Raw genomic sequence first — 26,231 nt, forward strand, 5'->3', positions numbered from 1 at the left:
CCTGAGTGCATGAGCCAGGAATTAACCCCTGTGCGTCGCCAGTGTGACCCCCAAAAAAGCAAAAAAAGATGCATGCCAGCAGTTTTCCAAAGATCATAACATGACAAAGAGCATTTACATGCTGAAAGAGATGAAAATTTAAATGTAATTGTATATCAAGCTGAAATCATTTTAAAAGCAAGTAAAGCTTGCTTGCGTGTGTTGGGGCAAGAGTTTCTCCCCTGCAGATGAATCCTAGTGACATCTCAGGATCCAAGACATAGAGAACTTAAAGGACAGTGAGTGAGGGGTTGGAAACACAATTGCTCGAAGGCTGTTGAAGAGTCAAAACCTAAGTCTGGTTGGTAAGTTTCAGGAAACCCTGTGCTATGTTCTTCTCTAGACGACGTGTCAACAACTAATGGAACCCTCTATGTCACCGTGTCCAGCTGGCAATCGGGAAGTCGGCCACTTTTCTTTCTGTTGCACTGACTGACATGTATCTCCATTCCACATGGACCTAATTATTCATTAACTCCCCTGGTCTACTCTAGTCCATTAGCTCCTGTCCCCACGGATGGAGGGCATTCTCCTGTACCATAGATGAGCTCTTGGAGACAGGGAATAGGAAGTAATCATGGAACTTAGAGGGATCTGTTGGTGCAACTTTCAAAGACGCCCCCTGCAGGCAGCGCTTTCCAGAGCAAGTGGGCTGCCCAGGTCATGGCTTCTTAAAATTGCATGAGTGAGTTGAACTGAGCTAATCCAGGTGGGAACAGCAGAGCGCCTGCACCCAAAGGGGCTCCCTGGAAGGTTTTATTCCAAGTACGCCATATGTCCTTGTTGGATCCCGCCAACTGAACCCATTTGGGCAGTCCTGAACCTCCTTGTTTCCCTAAAATCGTCACTCGGGATCCATATCTTTACATGTGGACATGGGAATAAACAGCCCTCAGCTGCCTCCTGGTGGGCTCGGATGGCCATTTGCAGCCTGCCCTTCGCAGGGGAGGAAGGGGCTCTCATTCCCTCTCCCCACCAGACACAACATGGTCATAAGACACAGCACAGCAAGAAATTAGAACTTGATGTTTAAAAAAAATGAACGTTGCCAGAGTAATGAAGACTCCCAAGAATCACCCTAGAATTTTTCTGAAAGCAGTCAAAATAGACTCTAGCCCCTTAGGATGTTTCAACACATGGGGCCAGTCTCATTTTAAGATGAGTCAAATGCAGTGAATGTCTCCACAGACTGAAAATTCCTAAGTCTTTATGGGCAAAAGAGAAGACGTTTACAAAACACTGTAATGTGATCTGGATCCTGACTCGGAGTCCTGGAACTCGTGAAGTGGAAAACAAAGGAGCACTTTCTGGCCAGGCAGAAATGCCCTGTCCCGGCATTACCCGCAGGCCTCCTCCTCGGCCTTGATTAGGAACAGATTCCTCTCTGGGCCTTTGTTTGCTTTCCGAGTGATGAATGTTGGCTGCTTTTCACAAGGTCTGACCTATTCTGTCGTGCCCATGATCTACGCAATGCATTGCTGAGTCTTCTATTTACAGATGTATGTTTGTGAAGAGGAGTTTTCAAATAACCAGCAACACTGGCTTTGGGAAATGCTGAAATAAGAGTCCCAGTCCGCACATTCTCTTGCTTGCGAGGAACGCAGCTGCATACACAGACTGCCCTGATGTCAGAGCACACGCTCCAAACAAGGAACACTGCAGACTCGTGGAAAGGATAGGAATCCCTGAGGCAACCGTGGCCCCGACAACCAGACAACACAGGTTTACCGCAGGGTAACCCCAGTGAAGGAGTCTGAGTGTGTCCTTCTGAGAACCCCCTTAGTTGTAGAAGCACATCCTAGAGACCCACAGACTTCAAGTGATACTGTAAGGGGACTGGAGAGATAGTCCAGCATGGAGGGCACTTGCCTTGCACATGGTGACCCAGGTTCAGTACCCGGCATCCCATTTAGTCCCCTGAGCCCTGCCAGGAGTGACCCCTGAGCTCAGAGTCAGGAGTAAGTCTGAGCACTGCTAGGTATGACATATATATGTACGTATATATGTATATATAAACACACATATATATATATATACATATATATCACACATGCTTGTGCACGTGCACACACACACATACACACACAAACTATAAATTTATGGTAACCAAAACAGTATGATGCTGGAATAAAAAATAACCTTGAGACCAATGGAATAAAATTGAAAGTCCAGATGTAAACTCTCAGGTTTATGGGTGATTAATTAGTGATAAAGGAGTTAGGTTCATATGACTTCTTTGTCTCTATGTAATATTATAAAACAAATATCTTCAGGGCCAGAGCTACATAAGACAATGGGTAAGGCACTTGTCTTGCATGCAACCCACCCAGGTTTCATCCCTACCACCTCATAAAGTCCCTCAAGGTCTGCCAGGAGTACTCCCTGAGCACAGAGCAAGGAGTAAGCCCTGAGCACCACCAGTGTGGCCTCGAAACAAACAGATAGATAAGGGGAAAATAAGTTTACTTAGTACATTAGTCAAAATTGCATGAAACATAATTACAGGGGCCGGATCGATAGCACAGCGGGTAGGGAATTTGCCTTGCATGCAGCCGGCCCGGGTTCAATTCCCGGTATCCCATATGATCCCCCGAGCACCACCAGGAGTAATTTCTGAGTGGAGAGCCAGGAGTAAACGCTATGCATCGCTGGGTGTGGCCGAAAAAAGCAAAAAACAAAACAAAACAAAAAAACCTTAAATACAAAGTTTGCTATGTTTTCTGATGTTCCCTTTGTACATGTACCATGTTCAGGGCCCAGAGTGACCTCCTACCAGTCTCTGGGGGTGCAGGGAGGAGGCAGGGCCATGAGTAACATCCCCACTGTCCCTTCCTGCTGTATTTTCCAATGGTGCGTTAGGAAACAGGTCTTGAACTGTACCGGCCCTGTTAAATGTGGCATTTGGACTGCGAATGCCCTGACCCCGGTTCTATTAATCAAGCAGACGCACGGGACAGGTGCCAGCCAGCCCTGCTCTCCTCCCAGCCAAGCGCTAAAATTAGAGCAGGGCCAAGCTCTGAGCACAGAGCCTCCTGGACTCACTCCAGAGTCGGGGTTCTGCACCGTCCCTTCCACCTCACCGCCCCAGGAGATCCGTGTCTTCCTCCTGTAGCTTCGGGAGAGCCTGAGCTTCGAGCAAGAGGAAGTGATACAGCTTTGCAGTTGGTTGGGGTTTTTTTGGTTTTTTGGTTTTTTGGGTTTTTTTTTTTTGGTTGGTTGGTTTTTCCTTAACGCTATTTAAAACCCAGCACTACAGACAAGTGGGTGGAATAAATGGCTGTTTGTTATGATACTTTCACTTTGGAAATCTCTCAGCTGTTTCCAAGCTCTCTCACAGATAAAGTCTAGTTTGTATCTCACCGTCGCCCGTGACGAGGGTAGGACAGGACCTGCCGTCACCCTCTTGGTGTTTTGCTTTTTCATTCACGCTGTAGTTTAGGACACATGGACACAATAGTGTGAACATTTATGGTTTCCTTCACCACCACTAAGGTGCCCCAGACACTTCACCCCCAGCCCGAGTGTCCCTATGTCACCTCTAGTACGTCTCTTCCTTCTCTCTCCACCTTCCTACTTGGTCATCTCAGTTTTAGAATCCGAGGCCAAGTATTTGTCATCGGTTGTCAAATTGGCTGCTCTGACGTGCCAAGTTGCCAGTCACGTAAAAGTGTGTTTTCAATGAACAAATGGCCATTTAAGGAGCAAGTTACCAGTCTGAATGTCCCTTTGAACCCACGTATTCTGCGCTCACCACCACCTACGGAGGGAGAAAACTGTTCCCACTTTTGGAGGAGGCAAGTGAAGCTCATTAGACCAGATGGTGCAAGAGGCCCATGAGCGGTGGCACTTGGCCTGGCATCAGCAGCTGCTCCAAGCTCACGCCGGGAGCCGGGCCCGCTGTGGTGGGTTCAGTAAGATGCAGTAAGAGTGTGGGGGCGACTCCAGGTGCCGGGAGAAAGCAGAAGGTCTGTAAAACCTTAGTTTGTACTCAGCACCTTCCCATCTTTGGTCGGTGGATTTTGGTTGTGCTTTTTTGTTTCTGTTTTGTTTTGGTTTTTTATGTCTAGTGCCAGCTTGCCCGTCCCTTTTGTCATTCAGTCTCTGCTTCTCCCTCGCTGTCACCCGGCGGAAGCACTCTTTAGCTCTGAACTCACTGGCAGTTTTGTGTTCCAAAGTCTGGACACTCCCTGAGGCAACAGCTGTGTTCTCCAGTGAATCTTCCCAGGGAGAGCTTGTCGGGTGCTGTGCTCGGTTCTGGGTTTGTGCCTTCTCTGTGTGAGGCCACAAGGGCGAGCACAGGCATCTGCCTTTAAGACCATTTCCGCCCCCCTCTTTCATTGCTGTTGAGTTGCATGAGTTCTTCACTGGAGCACTGGAGCACTGTTGTCCTGTTGTTCATCGATTTGCTTGAGCGGGCACCAGTAACATCTCCATTGTGAGACTTGTTGTTACTGTTCTTGGCATATCGAATATGCCACATGTAGCTTGCTAGGCTCTGCCATGCGGGCGAGATACTCTTGGTAGCTTGCCAGGCTCTCCGAGAGGGGCAAAGAATCTAACCCGGGTTGACTGCTTGCAAAGCAAATGCCCTACTTGTTGTGCTATCGCTCCAACCCACTAGCATGAGTTCTTATGAAAATTAACTCTCTCCCACGTATATGCTTTCAGGTATTTTTTTCCCATTTGGTTTGTGGCTTTCTTCACTGGGCAGCTTAGTTTAATAGAGTCCCGTTTGTTTATTTTGCTTTCATTGCACTTATTTTGGGTGTCCTATCAAGAAAATTATCAAGGGGCTGTGGAGGTAGTACAGAGGTTAAGCACTTGCCTTGCATGTGACCTACACTGTTTTGATCCCAGGCACCACATATGGTCCCCCAAGTACTGTCAAGAGTGGTCCCTGAGCCAGGCCCCTAACTCCGTGTTCTTTCCCTTTGCTTACATTTAGAGACCTTATTTTTCTTTCCATGGTGGGGGGCGGGGGGAGTAGTCTTGCAATTCTAATTGCATAGGCTTTCTAACTAATGCTCTGCCCCTGAAATATGGTCTATAAATAATTGATGGTTACCAAGAAGCATGATCTAGGCCAGGAAGATAGCTCCAAGGACTGGACTATGCTTTGCATGGTAGAGGTGTGGGTTTGATCCCTGGTACCACATGGTCCCTGGAGTATAGCCAGTATACCCCTAAACTCTACCAGGAGTGGCCTAAAATATAATAAATATGTAAATAAGCATGATCTACCTAGGTGTGGTTTCAGCACTTTTTCCTTTGCGTGGGGATAGGAGTACTCTCAGTGATGCTCAAGGCTTACTCCTGGCTCTGGGCTCAGAGATCACACCTGGCAGTGCTCAGGCAACCACATAATATGCTAGGGATTGAGCCAGGATGCTGCTTCAGATTGAGGCTGACTCTCTTCCTCCTCGGGCACCCCCTTGCTCTCGAGGCAGCCCTGGGCAGACACTTGTCTGGTTGACGGGGTGGTCCGGCCATGCAAACTTGATGGGGTGCTTCAGCCACGTGGACTTGGTGGGGTGGTCCAGCCACATGGGCTGGGGGGAGGCGCAAGTGCAAAGTGAATACCTCTCCTGCTGTACCATCTCTCCAGCCCCTCGGCACTTTCTTAGTTGCTTCCAAGATGAATAGAACTTTGAAGAGAAGATGTGATGTCGTATTATAAGCTTAACTGTAGATTGCAATTAATGATGTTTTCAGCTTTGTGGGCATATGGCCTCTCTTTCTCCTTTCTCCTCTCTCTCCTCTCCACTGTCCTCTCTCTCTGTGTCTCTCCATCCCAATAAATAAAATATAATAGGGGAGGAAGTGAGTCACCAAGGCCCCGGTGACTTACTGAAGAGCAGGGTACAAAGCATGATTGCACTGTGGTTCAAATCAGGGTGCTCCTTGAGGGGAAGAATCCTGTCTCATTCATCGAAGCCCGGGGAAGAATAGACCCAGACAGTGACATCACAAATGCTTTATTTTAGGAAGAGGATCTGGGCCAGGCTGAGTGGGATGGAGAGAACAGGAAGAGACGGTGCCCTGTGACCCGCCCCGGCATCCTTCAGAGGAAAGAGCAAGGAGGGGAAGGGAGGCATGTAGAGGCCACCTCCCGGCACTGCGTGGCTGGGGCTGGGCGACAGGAGCAGGCTGTGAGGGGGACTGGCCCTGAGACCAGTGTCCTTCTCGGAGTGGGCACTGCAGAGCCCCAACCGGGCTTCCGGCACCGTGCTGGGTGGGGGCAGACGGCCCCCAGGATTTGGCCAACAGGGACCTGTTCGCATGGACTCTGTTCTCACGGCGGGAGGGACGGGCCAGGCTTCTCCAGGAAAGTAGAGTCAGGGGCTTTGTGTGCGCGCGCACACACACACACACACACACACACACACACACACACACACACACACACACGGGTTCCGGAGATTCTTCCGGGCAGATCTGCAAGGCCGTGAGCAGAACCCCTTGAGCCGATGCTGCTTCAGATTGAGGCTGACTCTCTTCCTCCTCGGGCACCCCCTTGCTCTCGAGGCAGCCCTGGGGAGACACTTGTCTGGTTGACGGGGTGGTCCGGCCATGCAAACTTGATGGGGTGCTTCAGCCACGTGGACTTGGTGGGGTGGTCCAGCCACATGGGCTGGGGGTCTGGAAGCGGGGTGCCTCCTGGTGGGCTCTCCCTTTTTCCTGTTGTTTTTGGGGGAGACACACCCAGCTGACTCCTGGATTTGCACTCAGAGGTAACTCCTGGGGTACTGGGGGGCCATCCCAGGCAAAGCCCCCCCCACTGCACTATCTCTCCAGACCTGTTTGTTTGGGGGCCATACTCACCCCTAGCTCTGTGCTCAAGGGCCATTCCTGTCATGCTCATGGATGGTTCGTGGTGCTGGGTCAGCTGCATGCAACGCAAGTGCCCTGCCCACTGCCCAGCCGGCCCCTCTTCATCCTCTGCACCTTCCTCTGCTCCACTCCCCTTCCCTGGCACCTGGGCTCCTCTCGGGCCCCTTCGCCGAGGGAGTTTGTGCTGCGCCTGTGCGACCTTCTCTAAGGCGAGGGCAAGAGCCCTCGATCACACTGAGAACAGCTTAAAGGAGTTCTTCTCGCCCTGCGGCCAGAATTGTGAGCAGGGAGGGGCCGCCGCAGGGGGACATGGAGGAAGGAGCGAGGAAACCCTGCGACTTCGTCTCTTCGTGGCCCACAGGGGCGTTTGGGTGCTGGAGTCTCGGAGGGAGGGTGAGACGCAGGCGCTGCTCTCTCGGTAGACTCAAGAGCCAAGCTGGGACAAAGCCCCGCATGCCTGTGAAACGCCCCCCACCCTGAGGGCGGGCGTGGCGGGAGCAGTGGGCCTGTCTGCCGGCCCACAGGGAATAGTCTGGGCCCTCCCCCTCTGGCTTCCATTTGACACCCATGGGCCCGGCCTGGCCGTGTGGCTGCTGTTTGCTGCCTCCAGGAGCCCTCCGCCCTCTGGGCTCCATCCCGAAGCCTTTCCTCTCATCATCTCCCACCTGTGAGGGGGGTGGAATATCTGCACCTGTTTCCCAGCACCGCCACCTCCCTGCTGGGGTGACCGGAAGTCTGCCCCAAACTCCCGTTTGCATGCTTGCCATGAAACGGGTGTTGAGCTGAGAAAGAACCCTCTGCTCCCTGGAGCCTTTTCTCTCCACTCCTGATACATGGAGACCCCAGGGTGGCCCCGGAGGACACCTCTTGGCCCTGGGGTAGAACTGTAAGACCCTGACTCGGGGGTCAGGGCTGGAAGTTGGCATCCCGGCTGGGCCTGGGCCGGGCTCTGGGGGAGGGGCGCCCGCACTAAGCTCTGTGGTTCTCCTTGCAGGCATCTTTTCCACAAGTCCTGCGTTGACCCCTGGCTCCTAGACCACCGCACCTGCCCCATGTGCAAGATGAACATTCTCAAAGCCCTGGGGATCCCGGTAAGCACAGCCCATCTCAGCCCCCATCGTCTTTCCGAGTCTGGAATCCTCACCCCTGGATAGCGGGGGATCGAGGCATCCCCCATCGGGGGTGACCTTTGGTATGGGGTTGGGGTGGGAGGGAAGGCATGAGGGGGTACAGGAGAGTGTCCATTTCTGCAAACACTCGCTCTGCCTCAGACCGACGTTAGCGGGGAATGTTGGCATACACCTGGTGGTGCTCAAGACTTACTCCCAGCCTCGTGCTCAGATCACTCCTAGCGCTGCTCTCAACGACCCAGTGGGGTGCCAAGGACCAACCAGAGTCAGACACACTTAAGGAAACTCCCTTGCCTGCTGGACTGTCTCTCTTCTCCCCGTTTTCATCTGTGAGTTCCAGGGCAGTCCTGAGACGTATATGCCCAGGGATGCCCCTTATGTCAGGCCCCTGTTCGGGCGCAAGGAAGCCTGCAGGACACACGCTCACTCCTGGTCACCTCCCCCACGGGGCAAACGCTCCCCAACACTGGGGTGGGGGCTGCAGCTGAGAACCCGGCGAGGCCTGCGCTGACCCTGGACTCTGTCTGACCCGGCCCAGAGGCTCCCACACGGGTCTCGGGGCAAAGGCTTTCCTGTCTGGGAGGCCCCCATGCTTCTGGGGGGACAGGGAGAAAGCCGGACAGCAACGCCAAGGCTGCATGGGGAGACCCAGGTGCCGAGTGGGCGGAGCTGCGAGGGCCAGGCCAGGGGCAGGGGCAGGGGCTCTCGCCTCGCATGCACCGAACCCTGGTTCTCTCACCAGCACTGTGTGGGCCCCCAGGCCTCTCTGGGCGTAGTCCTGGGGGCCCTAGCTTTGAGCTGCCAGCCCACTGAGCTGACTCGGGAGTGGCCCTCAGCTCCCCAAGCACTGCAGAGAAGCGCTACTAGGCCGGCGGCATAGAGACCAGCGGCTCCACTCCTGGGCTCCTTCGTCACTCCCCATTGTGCAACGTGAAGAGAGGGTTGAGGGCTGGAGAGACAGTTCCGGGCGGAAGGCGCCTGCCTCGCACCCCACTGATCCAGGCATGGTCCCTGGCACGTCCCCGGGGCCCTGCCAGCAGTGAGCTCTGAGCACAGAGGCGTGGCCCCAAACAAAGCTGAAGGCCTTATTCTCCCTGGCTTGCAAAAGTGGCTCCTGGACGGCCTCTGTCCCCAACCTCAAAACAGGCCGAGGCCCTAGAGAGGCCAGTCTCTCCCAGCGGCATGTTGGCTTTCGCCATCCTCACCCCAAATGCCAAACCCACTTGTGTTGACTCCAGCATGGAGCCAACCTTTGAAAGGCAACAAACTACACAAACTTCAGCAGGTTTGTGCGTCTTGCAGACAGGGTAAAAATCACTCACAGCGGCCAGAGAGACGGTTCAACGTACTGAGCGCACACTTTGCACAGGGCCCCAGTTCAATCCCCGGTATTCTGTATATTCCCCTGAGCACTGCCAGGAGCGAGTCCCAAGCGTAGAGCTGGGGGTAGCCCAAGTGCTGCCCATTGTAGCCCTTAAACCCGTAAATGAATGAAAAATTTTGTCAAACAACATCCTAATTTGAAAAGAAAATAGAAAAAAGTAACTTGCAGCCAACATGAAATATGACCCCGTGCCTCTGCACCGGGGGTGTGTGTGTGTGTGTGTGTGTGTGTGTGTGTGTGTGTGTGTGTGTGTTTGGTCTCTATAGACTCTTTGATGTACTCAGGTTCTGTCAGAGCTGTCAGCATCCACCCCGCTGGTCTCTGGTCAGAACAAGCCCTTGAGAGGGGCGGCAGGGCTGCTCTGACTCCCCAGAAGCTGTTTGCTTGTCAATAGGCAGAGTCCTGCCCTTTATTGTTCCCAGAGAGAATTTGGGGTGGCCTCTGGGTTTATTTCCAACACCGCTGTCCCTATCCAGCTCCGGGAGCAGCAGGGGTGGGGTGGGGCTGTGCTGCTTAACACCCTCGCCTTCCAGAAAAGCAAACATGGTTGAGCATTTTGCCAGAGGCTCTTAAAGACCAGCTGAACAGGGGCTGGAGCCATAGCACAGCAGGTAGGGCACTTGCCTTGCACGCAGCTGACCCAGGTTCGATTCCCAGTATCCCATACGTTCCCCTGAGCACCGCCAGGAGTAATTCCTGAGTGCAGAGCCAGGAGTAACTCCTAAGCATCGCTGGGTGTAACCCAAAAAGCTTAAAAAAAAAAAAAAAAGACCAGGCTGGCTCCGGGGACCAGAACATCCCCCTTGAAGCAGAGCAGTCCCCGTGGCACGACTTTCCTGAACTGGAAAGAATCTTGCTGTTCCATCTGAGAGGAACCTGAGGTGTAGGCCTGGGCTCGCGCACACCCAAGTTGGACCAAAGAGGGGGATGATTTCGCTGCATCTTTCAGCCTCTGAGGCAGAACGCACCCTCAGGCCACCCTCCTCACGTCGCTGAATCTGCATCTCCATTTTCCTGAACTCCTTCGCCTCCGTTCTTACCTGATCAAGGCGGGTTGAGAGGGACGCCTCTCTCTGAGCATCAGAGCCACCCAGGCCTGTCAGGGGCCCCAGCGTCTGCTCAGCGTGCCTGGCGCTGTCACCTTCAGAGTCACAGGCTGCGGAGTCAGAGAGATGAAACGCACCCCTTCTCCTGAGAGCGGGTCATCCTGGTCCCCCAAACACTAGCTCCTGGGGCTGGGGGGCCACACCCAGCAGTGCTCAGGACTTACTCCCATCTCTCACTCAGGGGTCACTCCTCCAGGCGTTCGGGAACCAAACGTGGTGCCGGGGATCAATCCAGGCTGGCCGCATGCCAGGCAAGCGCTCTCCCCACTGTACCGTCCCCCGGTCCCCAGACCCGAGCTTCTGGAAGTGTGGGTTACAGCCCCAGAGGGGGCTCACGGATGGAATGTGAGGGTCACAGGCAACTTAACAGGGGAAAGAGATTTCCGAGTGCACAGGGACCACAAATGAATTCCGAATCAGCGGCGTCGTCCGTAAGAGGAGCCTGAGGCAGCCCTTGGCAGCCTGCGTGTCTCGGGTCGGCCGGAGGACCATGTTCTCGAGGCCCTGGAGCGTGGCCCTCTACGCCCCGGGCTGGTCCTCGGGGCCCGGCAGTGCCTTTCCTCCTGGCGGCGCTGCGAGCATCGGCTGATGTCTATTTATGGAAAAGCCCACGAGGCCGCGGGGGGGGGGGTCCGAGTCCCGACCCGCTTCACGAACCCCACGCTGGCCCACGTGTTGATACACACGCTCTGCTCGCTTCGCTTGCAGGTGGCTCTTGGCATCCCCTGAGTATTTTGACTGAGTTCAATTAGCGGTATATAAAGCGAGGTGGTTTTTCTTACCAAAATATTTCTGTTGGATGAATCACTCCGAGTGGATATAAACTGAGCTGGGGAAGGCTTATTAAATACAATACCGAGGCCAAGTTATTTGTGTCCACTCCCTTCGGTCCCATGGAGCTCATTAGCATTTTCTCTTTCTCTCTCCCTGTCTGCTAAAGATATAAATAGGTACCAACTGGTCCGCAAAGTATGGCAAACACTGTGCGTCAGAATTAGGTTTATTTTTATGTTAGTTTTTGGTCTTTAGGCTACACCTGGCAATACTCAGCCCTTCCTACTGGCTCTGTTTTCAGAGGGTCATATGTGGTGCTGGGGATTGAACCCAGGTCAGGCATGTGCAAGGCAAGTGCCCTACCCACTGTACTGTCTCTCCGGCCCTCAGCAAGACCATGTGCCTCAATGTCCTCAAGTGGTCCCTGCAGAATAGAGGTCTTTTATTTCTTAGAGAAGAGAGAAAGGCAGGGAGGGAGGGAGGGTGGGAGGGAGGAGGCGGGAAGGAAGGAAGGAAGGAAGGAAGGAAGGAAGGAAGGAAGGAAGGAAGGAAGGAAGGAAGGAAGGAAGGAAGGAAGGAAGGAAGGGAGGGAGGGAGGGAGGGAGGGAGGGAGGGAGGAGGCGGGAAGGAAGGAAGGAAGGAAGGAAGGAAGGAAGGAAGGAAGGAAGGAAGGAAGGAAGGAAGGAAGGAAGGAAGGAAGGGAGGGAGGGAGGGAGGGAGGGAGGGAGGGAGGGAGGGAGACTGGGAGGTGAGGGGGGAGAGAGGGAGGGAGGTGGGGAGGGAGACTGGGAGGTGAGGGGGAGGGAGGGAGAGAGGGAGGGAGGGAGGGAGGGAGAGACAGAGGGAGGGAGGGAGGGAGGTGGGGGAGGGAGGGAGGAGGGAGGAAAGGAGGGAGGGAGGGAGGAAGGGAAAGGAAAATAGAGGGCAGAGGAGAATTCGGGAGTCAGGAGCACGTAGATCTAAGTTAGATCCCCGGCACCATATGGCTTTTGAGTACTTCTAAGGCTCCATCTGGGTGACCAGTTGGCCTTGGGCATGTTCCCTACACCCTTCACCTCTGCTATGGGGGAGCGGGGGAGCCAGAAAAGCAAAGGCAGTGAAAGAGCAATATCAGCCATTGCGCAGCTGAGTGCTTCTGGCTAAAAAACAGCCCCACATCAACCTCACTGGGACCCTTGTCTTCCCTGCCACCCACCTGAGCAGCTCGGAGTATCAGCATCTGAGCTGAGAGGTTTGAGAAGTGGGGTGTGTGGGTCCCGAGGCAGAACCAGGAGCCGGAGATGCAGGCTGGGACAGATGTGGAGACGTGCTCAGGAGCTCGGCCCTGGGGTAGACAAGAAGACTCAGACTTTGATGGATTTTAAAAAAATGCTCTGGTGAGAAAAGGAGAGACTGAGGGAAGAGCAGGACCGGGCAGGGAAAGCCACACCCCTGTTCATGTTCTGTGTCACGCTGAGTTTCACGAGTGAACTGACTGTCCAGTGCAACTCGAGTTTCACTGAACAGGCTCAGTCTTCCAATAGAGACAGGCACGAGAACAGTCAAGAACGCACTGACTCAAACATTTAGCTGGTGGAACTCTGACAGCTGCCGGAAACCCTAAGAGCTGAGAACCTGAAACTGCACCCAGTGCTTGCAATTAGGGCTTTGTGCTCCAATGAGTCCAGTGTCGGGGCCGGAGGGATAGTCCAGTGGTCGGGGCATCTGCCTTCCATGCAGCCAACCGAGGTTCGATCTCCACATCTCATGGTCCCCCAAGTATCTCCAGGAGTAATTCCTGAGTGCAGAACCAGGAATTAACCCCTGAGCATCACCAGGTGTGACCCAAAAAGCCAAAAACAAATAAATAAAAGACGAAAAAGAATCCAGGGTCTCTGTCAAGGAGCTTTGAACACAAAGGACTCCCTGGGGAGTTAAGTCCACCTGTGTCACCCCAGATCTCTCCTCCCTGACTGCCCACCTGGGAGCACGGAATGCAAGCAGACCCTCCTGTGCTCCTCCAGGCAATGTTGATCTTCACATCTGAGCAGGAAAAAATTATTGATGACCAGCTGCTCTTATGATTTCTCAAGATTTCATAGCACACAGCTGCCACCTTCTAAAAGTAAGTGTTAGGAGTATAAGACGAGACGACGAGACCTAACAACTGAAGGTCACTTGAAAAAAAAAAAACTGCTAGCATGGGACCTCTGAGATGCTCCAGAGGTTAAGGCACGTGCCTTGCGTGCAGTCAGCCCTGGTTTGATCTTTAGCAACGCACATAGTCCTCTGAATACCACCGGGAGTGATCCCTGAGCACAGAGTCAGGAGAAAGCCCGGAGCACCACCACGTGTGCACCCCTCCGGAAAAAAAACTGTTAATAGAGGCTGGAGAGATAGTACAGGGGTTAAGGCATCCACCTTGCATGTAGCCAAACCTGGCGCTGAATATGATCCCCTGAGTACAGTCAAGGGTCATTCCTGAGCAGACAGCAAGGAATAGCCCCTGAGTACTGCCGGGTGTGACCCAAAGCCTTCCCGCTGATAAAACTGTTATTTGAGGAGATAGAACTATATTCAAAATCCCCTGAAACCGCAGACCTAAGGCCAAACTGTCAAGTTGGCAGGTGAGGTTTTGCCCAGTAATAAAGAGGTTAATACCGCGTAGCCAGCTCCAGCGGCCTGGGGACTGACTGTCCAGGAACACAGAAGGCGTCTTGCCGTAAGTGAGTCAAACTCCACAGCCTCGTCCCACAACTATGGGTCGAATTTTAACTCAGGGATGCACCATCAATTGCATCTTAGAAAGTAGGGCTTGGGGGGCTGGAGTGATAGCACAGCGGGTAGGGCGTTTGCCTTGCACGCGGCCGACCCGGGTTCGATTCCCAGCATCCCATATGGTCCCCTGAGCACCGCCAGGGGTAATTCCTGAGTGCAGAGCCAGGAGTGACCCTTGTGCATCGCCAGGTGTGACCCAAAAAGCAAAAAAAAAAAAAAAAAAAAAAGAAAGTAGGGCTTGGGACTGTGTGTAGCAGCCTCACACAGCGTTTTTGCACGTCTGTTGTCTGCAGCCTCCACTGGCCGAGCCAGGCTCCTGCCCCCTCCCTGCCCTCAGGCCATCAGTGCGTGTGTGCGAGACTATTGCAAAGGTCTTGGGAGTGATTACCAGGTTGTCAGGGACTGCTCTATAGAGGAAGCACTGTAGAGAAGGAAATAAACGATAAGTAAACGATGTGACTGCCCCCAAGTCATTAAGGATATTCTTGCTCCAGCGGTCCATCCTTTTCTGGCCATCCAAACAGCACGCACGTTGCACGTTTTGGAACATGAGTTGTTATGTTAATTACAGGGACGGTATGTGAAATGTTTTTAAATAAAGTGGCTTGGGAGGAGAGTGGTAAAGAACTTGGTTTCCCACTGAGACAAAATATCAGGCTGCAGACATTTGGCTCCCAAGGGCATCCGCTAAGAATAGCTGCTTTTCTCTCCCGTCAGCCCAACGCCGACTGCATGGACGACCTGCCCACGGACTTCGAGGGGTCCCTGGGAGGGCCCCCGACCAACCAGATCACAGGCGCCAGCGACACCACGGTGAACGAGAGCTCGGTCACTTTGGACCCTGCGGTCCGGACGGTGGGGGCCTTGCAGGTGGTCCCAGACAGCGACCCCAACCCGCAGGAGGGAGAAGTTCTCTTCACCGCCAACAGTGAGTTCTGGCATGTGGGGGGGAAACATGTTTGCATGGGATATTCCCAGGCCGGGGAGTCAGCTGGGTGTCACCTGCGCCCGGCCGAGGACGGGTCAGCCAAGGGGGGAGAGGGCATAGCCCCAGTTCTCCGCACAGGCCCACCTGTCACTGCTCACTTCCCCGCATCCTGGTCACGTGCCTCCTCCAGGGCCCGCTGGGGACACGCCACCCCACACGAAGGCCTACGTGGCAGCATCTGAACCATCTTTGGGGCAGTGTGCAGGCTCCTGCGCGCATGCAGCAAATACCGTTTCTGTTTGAAAATGGTTATAAGGTTTCAAAGGGGCCCAATTGAAACCACTAGAAGTGACACATGGGTAGTGGTCGAGGGTCTTTGGGATTTGTAGTGAAGGTGCAGTAACTTTGCGCATCAATAGCACAAATATTAACAATATTGTTAATTTAAAATTTTTTGAATTAAAAAAAAAATTTAAACACCTTAATTTAGGGCCAAGAGAGATCACCAGCTGACCCCAGTACCCTGGCATGTGCCAGATGACCCACTCCAGCAGATGACCCACTTCAGCACTGCCTTGTGCGATCCCTGTGCCAGGATTAAGCCCTGCGCACAGCCAAGTATGGACCCAAAATCCCCCCAGTTTTTTAATTAAAAAAAAAAAAACGGGGGCTGGAGCGATAGCACAGCGGGTAGGGCGTTTGCCTTGCATGCGGCCGACCCGGGTTTGTTCCCAGCATCCCATATGGTCCCCTGAGCACCGCCAGGGGTAATTCCTAAGTGCAGAGCCAGGAGTGACCCCCGTGCATTGCCAGGTGTGACCCAAAAAGAAAAAAAAAAAAACCAAAATGGATGCTGGCCGGAAGCAGGACATGGCCTTCTGGCACCAGGGCAGGGTCCAGAGCTTGGTGGTACCCGGAACCTGCTCTCCACCTACGCCCCGGGCCCCTGCTGTGAGGCGCGTGGACCAGGTGCTCTGGTGCCCCGTGGCCAGGCCTGTGGGCCCAGCAGCCAGCTCCTTTCTGCTGCAATGGCTCCCTGCTGGCTCCACGCCAGATGTGAGCACCTTCACGCCAGCTCGGAAGCACCGGGGACATTTCTCAGAGTGAGCCTGTTGCTAAGAAACTCGTGACCCAGCTCAGAAAGCTTCTGCGTTGCCTCACGAGGTGATGCGGCCCGTATTTTTATGTAGGCTGCCATTAAGTCCCAGCCTCCCGCCGTGTGGAGCCGTGTGTTTTGAATGCTGCTTTACTCTTCCGGGGAAGGTTCATTTTCTCTTCTCAGAGAAGTAGCTCAAAATTACCCCAGTGCAAGGAAGTGCTATCTCCACTTTCCAGTGAGGGGGGCTGAGTTCAGGACGTGCACCCTGTGTAAAACCCCTGCTCTCGGACCCCAGCTTCTGGGTGGGCCACCCATGAGGAACCATGGGGGATCCGATCATGAGTTGGTCCATAATTCTATTAAGGATTTTTTTTTCTTTTTGGGTCACACCTGGCAATGCACAGGGGTTACTCCTGGCTCTTCACTCAGGAATTACTCCTGGCAGTGCTCAGGGGATCATATGGGATGCTGGGAATCGAACCCGGGTCGGCTGCATGCAAGGCAAATGCCCTACCCACTGTGCTATCGCTCCAGCCCCCTATTAAGGATTTTTTTCCAATTGAAAAATATTTGTTCATGAGTGTACCTTGCATGAGGCCAACCCTTGTCCAGTCCCCGGTATCCAATAGGGTTCTCAGCTGAGTCCCGCCAGGGTAAATTCCTGAGTTCTGAGCCAGGAGTAACCCCCAAGCATACCAGGTGTGGCCCAGAAGGAAAAATTATTATTCATGATACTTTCATCACAGCAAACAGCAAGCTTCAGGTGTCTCGTGTAATTTTTTTAAGGAAATGTGTGATAACCACCTCTGGTTCGTGCAAACATTTCAGAACTGAATTCTGTTTTACTTGCCATGAAAATATTTCTGCTCTAGACACTGTATAAAAAAATTGATTTAATGAAAAATTTGAATCCTGAAAAGAAAATTTCTCTTATTACTGTGAATTTATGAAGCAGAGAAGACAAGAGCATAAAATCACTGTTATTAAAGCAGCGGGAATAAGAAACCTTAATATCAGCTTCAGCAAATCTGAGGCCTCCTTTCTGGCAGGTGAAAGGACCTGACTTCATCGCTTAATCGCCCTCCCTACCATCTCAAATCATAATTCTTGTTTCTCTTCAAAATATTCTTTTGGGGGTGGGTGGGCCGCCCGGGTGAGCTCGGGGATTACTCCTGGGTCTGTGCACAGGGGTCCCTCTGGAGGCACGCAGGGGACCTTATGCAGTGCGAGGGTTCAGGCTAAGCTTGGTCTCACACAAGACAAGTGCCTTGACCCAGATATATTCTCTCTGGCCCTTCAAAACAATCTTTTTATCTGGGTTTTGAACCACACCCAGTAGTGCTCGAGGGACCATGCACTGCAGTCCCAGGGATCCAACTGGGGGCCTCCTGCTTGCAAAATATGCACAGTGGCCCTTAAAGTCAGCTCGCTTCAAAACATTCTTTTGCACAGTAGAACTGAATAGTACTGTCGGTCCAAAAAGGAAAACCAGAAGTTGAGAAGCTATTCAAGTTCCTGCCCGGTCCTTGACATCCAGGACTGGAATTCCTGGTTAAACTGGTTTCCACAGACAAGTGTCAGAGGCGTGTTTATTCCAGACTCACTGGGTAGAGTTCAAAAGCCAATGGCAGCATGCCCGTAGGTGCTGAGCGGAGACTCGGAATCCTGATGCTGGCCGTCTTGCTGAAGGAATTACCCAGAATCGATTCAGATTCATGATTTCACATGAAGAAACTCACAAGCTGATCTCCAAAACCTAACCAAGCCCACCAAGCCCCACCCAGGGGCTAATCAAAGGCCTAAATCTCCATGGACGTGGAGGACAGGGAAGACGATCCAGTCTGACAAGCAAGTTGAGATTCGCTTAGACACAAGGAGAAAGCCCAAGCCTGCGTCTCCTGGGGAAGAGGCCAGCTGGGAGAATGCAGCTCTGCAGGACAATGCTGGAGAGACCGGGAGATGACCCAAAGGGGTGCAGACTGGGTTTGTGTGGGGGAGACTCAAGTTCATCCCCAACACTTCAGGGTCCCCCAAACATTGCTTGGAGTGGTCCCATTGCTTGGAGTGGTCCCAAGCACTGAGCTGAAAATAACTCCTTGAGAGTCTCCAGAAAGAGGTGCCAGTCCCTGGGAAGCAGCAGAATAGAAGAGTTCTCAGAACACGGGAGCCGGTGAGAGCCGTCGATTCCCTCCCCTTACCCCAGGCCTATACTTAGAGCCTAGAGCCTCGCGTAAATATGCAGCAGAACAAGGCTAGCCGAGAGAGGGGAGAGAGATTCATTACACTCCAAGGGAGCCGAAATCATACCATGCACAGAGCACCACAAGCTGTCATTTGTATCCTCTCAGAGAGGTGAGATAATATTGCAACCAGAGATAAGAAATGGGTCGGAATTTTCAGAGGATGAGGGAAAGCTCTTGGAAATTAAATGTGACAGAAGAAAAGTCCCCACAGAATGATTAAAAGATAAACTCGAGATAAAATATTCTTTGTCTTGTCAAACTGGGCTCTACCCACTGCCTGACTCACTGTGCCGTCCCTCCAGCACATGGAAGAAAGATGTATTTATTCAGCGCACATTTTTTTTTCTGTGTCTGGCTTCCCCAAATGTGCTTGCCCTAGAGTGAAAATTACGGTATTGCATGGCACCCTGGGCCTCAAAAACAACTGATAGGACATCAAACTCGAGAACATCTCCTTTCTGCGTGCGACTTCTGAATTGCATTTGTCTGTGCCATGGATATGTTAGCTGTTGAGGACGCAGCCACCAGCCCACCCCACGCCTCCTGCCTATGAGTTCCCGCTGGGCCGTCTCTCTCTGCCTGGCTGCAACTCCTCTCAGGCCTTCAGCTCCCCCTGGTGCGTTTTCCCTCTCCATCTCCTCCCACTCTCCAGTCTCCGCCCCCCTGCTTCCTGGATCCTGTCTTGGCATCTGGTGGCATCACTTGTTTTGCTCAAAGCATGTGAGGATCCCCTGTGGGTTAGAGGCTCCAGCTGGCTCCTCAAAACAAGCCATGAAGCCTTTGGCCTCTGCCTCCCCCCTCCCTGGCCACTCCCGGCCACCTGCAGTGGCAGACACATTGCCCCAGCCACCTTGTCCACCTGCCAAGCCTCTGTATCCTTAGGCGCTTTGCACCTGCTGTATTAGACAATACGCCTCCCTCCCCCACGATTAGCTCCTTCCAGCCGCTCCATTCTGAGTTTTTGAGAACACGCCTATCACCCCTCTAAGCCTCGAGGTCCTTAACAAGATTACAGATTTGCTCTTCACCTGCATGCTCTAAAAAGAAGCAGCACAGGGGGCGGGGGGGAGGGAGAGATGGCTCTAAGGGCTGGAACATATGCTTTGCATGTGGGAACCCCAGATTTGACCCTGGGTACCATATGCCCCCAATCACCCCTGGGCATGGCCCCCAAACAAATCAAATCCAGCACTATTTATGGTGTAGAGTTAGACTCAATCAATGTTAGTTGAATTAATAGAATGAGCAAATGAGCTGGATTTTCTTTTAATTTTCTTTTATAGGTTTGGGGCCGTACCTAGTGGCACTCAGGGAGGACTGCTGGCTCTGTGTTCAGGGATCATCCTGGTGGGGTTCGGGTGCTGGGATTAGCTGTGTGCAGAGCAAGTACCTTAATCCCTGTTCTATCTCTTTGGCCCTGTGAATGAGTTGGGTTCTGAAAGGAAACCAAGGGCAGTGACACGTAGTAGGTGGCAGAAACTGCACTGAAATATGTCTTGTTAGCCAGTGAGAATGATAAAGGCCTGTTCTTCCGAGGGTAGAGCACCAGAGAGCGAGCAGGACCGAGGCAGTAGATGCGGACCTGCCAGGTTCATTGGAGATGATGCCTCATACACACACCAATGCTCAGTGCATCTCCTATCCCGAGAAGGAGGGGGCTTAATGCCTTGTATAAATTCATGGGTGATTTATTATTTATCATCATTGCCGCTGTGCTCCATACCCCACAGGGTTCAAGGCAGTGAGTACCAGGTGGCGGGGTGGGCACTGTGCTGGCAGAGGCACTTCTGCAGCTGCGTGAAGTGGTGTCATCACACCAAGGCCCAAAGCCAGGACCACTTAGCTGGACCCCCTCAGTTTGCCTTTAAACCACGGGCACCGCCCTTACTCTAGATGAATCTTCCGCAAGCGAAGACCACCCTGCCGAGAGCTAACACAGGCTCGGGCCTCTGGCATCACGCAGAGCTGGGCTCCCGCCCTGGCCTGGCCGCCGACTTACTAGCTGTAACCAACTCACTTAACCTTGCTGAGCCTCACTTTCCTTGTCTTTAAAATTGTCCAAATAAGATCCACGTTGTGAGACTGAAATCAATCCGCGTCTCTACAGCTGCTGGCTCCGTGCCCAGCTCTCAGTAAATCATAAATGTTATCTTCCTCCAGGGTATGAAACTACCTCCCCTTAACAACATACACACTGGACTCGCACATCCCAAGTGCCTGTTGGTGCAACTGAAATGGGACATATTATAAAACTATCCACAAAGCTCTGCTGATCCCAGTCTCATCCCGGTGACCGCTAACTCTAAGCTTCAATCTTAAACCATTTGCAGCGGATGAAAACTGACATTATAGTACTTGTCTTCAATCACCAGAATGACTTTACTTCCTGAGCCAGAACTGTCTGTGGGCTGGTTGTTATTTATCTTTTTCACTAATTGATCATTTGAGTCCTACTGAGATAAGCGGGAGTCTTTATCACCCTGATGTCATAGAAAATAATGACTTCTTCTAATACCATTTACCGAGAAACCTCTCCGGGATCAGCTTCATGGCTGGGCAGCCCATCAATCAATCCTCTACCCATTAGCATCACTTCCTAGAAAGACATAATTATGTCTCTGCCATGGCTCCACACGGCTTCGACTCAGCTCACAGCAGCTGCCAACCTTCGAGCTTGCAGCCTACCAACCTATCAGCACACCGATCTGTGGCTAACCGTCATTTCAGATTTCCTCCATCTCAACGTTTTGTTGTACATTAAACCTCCGGAAATGAGTTGGGGCAAACATTGGGAAAGTACTAATGGGTTAAAATCTCACAATTGGGGCCAGAGAAGTAGCCCAGCAGGTAGTGTACTCGCCTCGCTTACAGCTGACCCCATTCAATCCCCAGCACCGTATGTCGTTCCCCCAAGCACTGCCAGGAGTGACCCCTGAGTCCAGAGCCAGGAGTAAGCCCTGAGCCCAACCAGCTACGGTCCCCCAAAAAACAACAAAAAAGCCCTCAAATTTTCAGCAAAGGGGTCCCCTCCATCCACACAGAAAATCCACTCAAAGACCCTTTGGTAACGGAAAGAGCTAACACGCTGGCTGTGGAGAGTTCCTGCAGCACTTCTCCCTGTTTGGAGGGTTGGCAGGAGCCGGGAGACATTGCCAGAAAACTTCTAATAGAAAATTTATATTGTGGAGCAGGGAGATAGCTTTGCAAGAACACTTGCCTTGTATGAGAGAGGCCCTGAGTTCAACTCCCACCCTCAACGTTAAAAATAAGAAAAGAAAGAAAAGCTCTTGTGGCCAAGCGTAGCTACGGCCTCGCCCACAGCTCCCCAGGCCCAGCATGCTGGGAAGACTTCCTTTCCTCCTCCTTCTGGAAGCTTCCCTGGACCACACAACAGGACCCCAGCGCGGGCTCAGCCCCCTTCTCTATGTACACTCACACCCACACATACATGCACACATAGGCACGTGCATGTGTGTCCATGCACACCCTCAGCACCATGAAAAATTACATCTCACAGACTCTAAGGGATGGTACTAGGCCAAGGGGGGGACCTGACAGATGTCACATGTGAGTCCCTCTGCAGCCAATGACTTGGGATGGCCCTACCCTAGCATGTTGCTGACACTGTCCAAATCACAGCCAGAGTTTCCGGGGTGATGTTCTAGAACAATGCCAGCCTGAAGACCTGGAAGCAGCAGCAAGCCTGCCTTCACATCCTTTCCTTTGGGGTCACTGACCAGCCCTGAGTCTAGCAGTAACCCCTGCAGGATGCCACAAGATCATGAATGCGGACAGATCAGGGCAACGGGACTTCCTGGACATGCCCTTCTGAGTGACCTCGCTAGCTGGCCGCTGAGGTCTCCTTGGCTCCTACATCTGGGCACCACTGTGGGTTGCGTGCGACTGTGCGTGCGCGTGCCTCGGAAATAGCCACACGCACGTTGAGTGACTGCTGGCAAGCAGCCTTCACTGCAGGAATCAACAATTAGGAGATTTATAGACAAAAGCCCCATCAGAATAATTTTTTTTTGTCAAACAAATCGTTCATTTATATAAATAAAAGCTTAGGCCTTAATCAGAGCTGTCAACACCAGAAAGTGCTGGGTGTACTTACACTGCTGCTGTGCGGTGAATTTCCAAGGGAAAAGTCAGACCACAAAAACGCTGTGAACGTTGTTTAAGTAAGGAGTTAATTAGAAAACTGGGCTTGGAAATGAAAGCTTAAGCAGACACACAATGGATTAAAAGACACGTCTTCCTCTTAGGAAGCAGAGGAAATTTTCTGTTGTGGGATAAACACACACATGGGCACGCAGGTTCTGTGTGTGTACACATGTGTGGGCCAAGAACATGTTCTACCTGCACACACATGCAGGCATGGGCATGCACACTCATACTTATGTGTGTGCCTCTGTACATTTCTGTGGCACACACATCTGCTGTAATGGAAACGTAGTATTGGCGTTAGGACAAAACATAGATCAGTGAAACAGAAGTAAACCCATGCATATAGTTGGTTTGTGAGAATGGAGGCCGTAACATGCCGTAGGGAAAGGACAGTCCTCCGTGAGTGCTGCTGGAAGACAGGGCAGCCATCTGCCAAAGAATGAACTAGAGAGACCGGGGAGACGGTTCAGAGGCAGCACGCTTGCTTTGCAAGCGGCCACCCCTAGTTCAATCCCTGGCACCCCATAGGGTCCACCCAGCACCACCAGGAGTAATTCCTGAGTGCGGAGCCTGAAGTCAGCCCTGAGCATCCCCAGGTGTGACCCAGAAACAACAACAACAATGAAATAATGCCCACAATAGATTAGGGACTTGAATGGAGATCTGATCTTGAATGGAGTCAGAAGTGCTTGGGAGCTACTCCGGGTTCAGTGCTTGGGGATCATTCTCAGCAGTGCTCAGGGGACCATACAGTGCCAGAGAGCAAGCCCAGTGCTCCTCCTACAGAGTGTGTGCTCCTGCCCCAGAGCCATGTCCCCAGCTCCTGCGTCCCCTCCTGATGGCAGAGTCAGAGAGGCTATTCCGGATCTGACACTCAAGGTGAGGGCAATAATGTCACAAATAACCACATCAAAATTAAAGGCTTCTCACAACAAAGGGTTCCAGAAAGAAAGTACCAGCTACAGAATGGAAAGGGAAACCCAGATCGTGTGTCCGATAGAAGGCTAATATCCACACTGTGCAAAGAACTCCTAAAATTAAATAAAAATCATCAACACAGGACCGGCCAAATACATCAATGGGTGCTTCTCTTTCAAAAGATCCAAGTTCAAGTCCTGGCACCATATGATCCCTCAAGAACCACCATGAGAAACCCCCTCCGCCCCCACTCCAGTATAGAGTTGGGAGTGACCCTCAAGCACTGCCAGGTGTGGCCCCAAAACACAAAAACAAAACTAAACTGATCAATTTAGAATGCAGAAAATGAAGAAACGCTTTTTTCCAAAGAGGACAGACAGATTAGCCACAGGGAATGAGCAAACTGCAGTTAAAGTGGCTGTTATCCAAAATACAAGAAATGAGTGTTAGTGAGGTTATCTCTGAAAGAGAGCCCTGAGGCCCTGTTTGGGGTCAGTTGGTGCAGCCACTATGGGAACAGTACCAAGTTCCTCAAAAAAAAAAAAAAAATAGAGCAACCATACGGGCCAGCAGTTCCTCTTCTGGGTACTTTACCCAAAGACAAGGAAAATGCTACTTCAAAAATTATTCACTGCAGCAGTATTTATACCAGCCTACCTGTGGGAGCAGCCGAAGTGCCTGGTAATGGATGGACGGGGAAGGAAGCGTGTTTCAGTGCCTGGCTTACTCGGCATTCAGAGAAATGCTTCGTTTAGGTGATCAGTGTCATCACTGCGGGAACCTGTTATTGTTACCCTAACCCAGTCTAGCTTCCACACAACTGGCCCCTGTGGTAGAACCTGCGGCTCCCGTCATCTGTGTACTGTCCACTGTCGACTGAAGCAGCATGAGGTGATGCTTAGCTTTACTGGCAGTGGTGGAACACTCAGCCGTGAGGAAGGGTGGAAAGCTCTGTAGACAACAGCTGCTGGTGGCAGGCCCTGCGTCCTGAGCCCGTTGCTTGGACGAGCCTTTGGGGGCCTTTGAGGTAACCTTTTGCAGCGGGTATTCATGTCTGCCTCATGTTCTCCCCAATATCAGATTCCAAACAAGTATGTGGGGTGCCTTTAGAAAGCCCAAGGGCATTGGGCCAGGGGCCACTCGGGTCAGGTCATATCCAGTTGCATCAGGTTGTGGAACCAGAAACATGGGGTGAAGGCACTGCCCTGGGCCAAGCTCAAGATCACAAAATCCACAATAAATAGAGCTTGGCACGTTAACATGGATGTCTGAAGGCATAGTTGCTAAAAAGCATCTCAAGTGGTTGTGGGGGACAAATATATCCCTTAGTGTGGACCCCTGAACATATGGTGACACTGCATTCCGAAGACTCAGAGAGACCCTGCCGCCTGAGTCCCTGATCCCTGGACCCAATCACTGTAGCACCGTCATCCTATTGCTCATCAATTTGCTCGAGCGGGCACCAGTAACGTCTCCACTGTGAGACTTGTTGTTACTGTTTTGGGCATATGGAATATGCCATGGGGAGCTTGCCAGGCTCTGCCATGCGGGCAGGATACTCTCAGTAGTTTGCCGGGCTCTCTGAGAGGGACGGAGGAATCGAACCCAGGCCAGCCACGTGCAAGGCAAACCCCCTACCCGCTGTGCTATTGCTCTAGTCCTTCCAATAAACCTGATTTTTTTTTAAATGAAGGTCCAGAGAGATAGTACAGGGAGGAAGGCACTTGTCTTGTAAGCTCATGACCCAAGTTCAATCTCTAGCATCATATATAGTCTCCCAAACAGGAGTGATCTGAGCACAAAGCAAGGAGTGATCCCTGAGCACAGAACCAAGAATAAGTCCTGAGCACTGCTTTCTATGGTTCTCACCCCCTCCCAAAAAAAAACAGAATACAATATTACTATTTTTGTCATAGGTGGTCTTTGAGGGTATTATACTGAGCAAAGCAAGTCAAAGAATGATAAATGCCCTATGTTTTCACTCTTACGTAGAATCTTAAAAAAAAAAAAAAGAAAAGAAAAGAAGAAAACTGCCAAACCAAAGTAAACAAAAGTCAGGTTGGTGTCGCCAATGTCATTATCGCTCTGGACACCAGCACCACCCCAGCACCCCCGGCATACCCCCATCTGCGGAAACTCCAACTCCTTCCCGGGGAAGGCGAGAGAAGAGAGGAGCGTGTGCATCTCACATTCCAGCTGTTCGGAGGCCGGGCTGCCTGGAGGAGGCATCTCTGTCTTGCCTAAGTCTGAGTGCAGACCAGGGCGCACCGGGATGGAGCCAGCTGAGAGATGATCTCTGTGGCTTGGCCACTCTCCACGCAGTCACAGATGCTAGGGCGCCTGTCCCTGGCCTGCTGAGGCACAGCCATGGGCAGAGCACAAGAATAGAAAGAAACAAAGCTCTCGAGGGAGCTTCCTCACACAGGCCCAGAGACATGTATCTGCGCCCTATCAAAACACTGCAGGCCCTCCTGAGCTGAGCAGTGGAAGTTTCCAGAAGAGAGAGTACAGGAGGTTAAGAGTTTATCAGCGATCAGTTTACCATGCAACCAAGCCTGATTCAATCCTTGGCACCACACATGGTCCCCCCAGTGACCTCCACCAGGGGTTGTTTCTGAGCAGAGAGCCAGGAATATCCCCCTATGCACTGCCAGTGTGACTCAAAAATCAAAACAGAGCGAGAGAGAGAAAGAGAGAGGGAGACAGAGAGACAGAGAGAGGGATAGAGAGAGAAAAAAAGAGAGAGGGGGAGAGAGAGGTGAAATATATCCCTTGCTTGAAGTCTGTAGTGTGTGTGTGTGTGTGTGTGTGTGTGTGTGTGTGTGTGTGTGTGTGTGTGTGTGTGTGTTGGGAGG

General features: G+C 52.1%; 1 protein-coding gene across 1 annotated transcript in view; it reads left to right on the forward strand.

Moving 5' to 3' along the window:
• Positions 1 to 26,231, forward strand: part of RNF150 (ring finger protein 150) — a 192,692-nt gene that overhangs the window by 157,643 nt on the left and 8,818 nt on the right. Inside the window, exons 5-6 of the mRNA XM_004606202.2 lie at positions 7,865 to 7,961; positions 14,739 to 14,949. Of these exons, the coding sequence (XP_004606259.2) occupies positions 7,865 to 7,961; positions 14,739 to 14,949 (308 nt within the window). The remainder of the gene's footprint in view (positions 1 to 7,864; positions 7,962 to 14,738; positions 14,950 to 26,231) is intronic.

Source organism: Sorex araneus, chromosome 7, assembly GCF_027595985.1.
Source record: "Sorex araneus isolate mSorAra2 chromosome 7, mSorAra2.pri, whole genome shotgun sequence".
NCBI classification, from domain to species: Eukaryota; Metazoa; Chordata; class Mammalia; order Eulipotyphla; family Soricidae; genus Sorex; species Sorex araneus.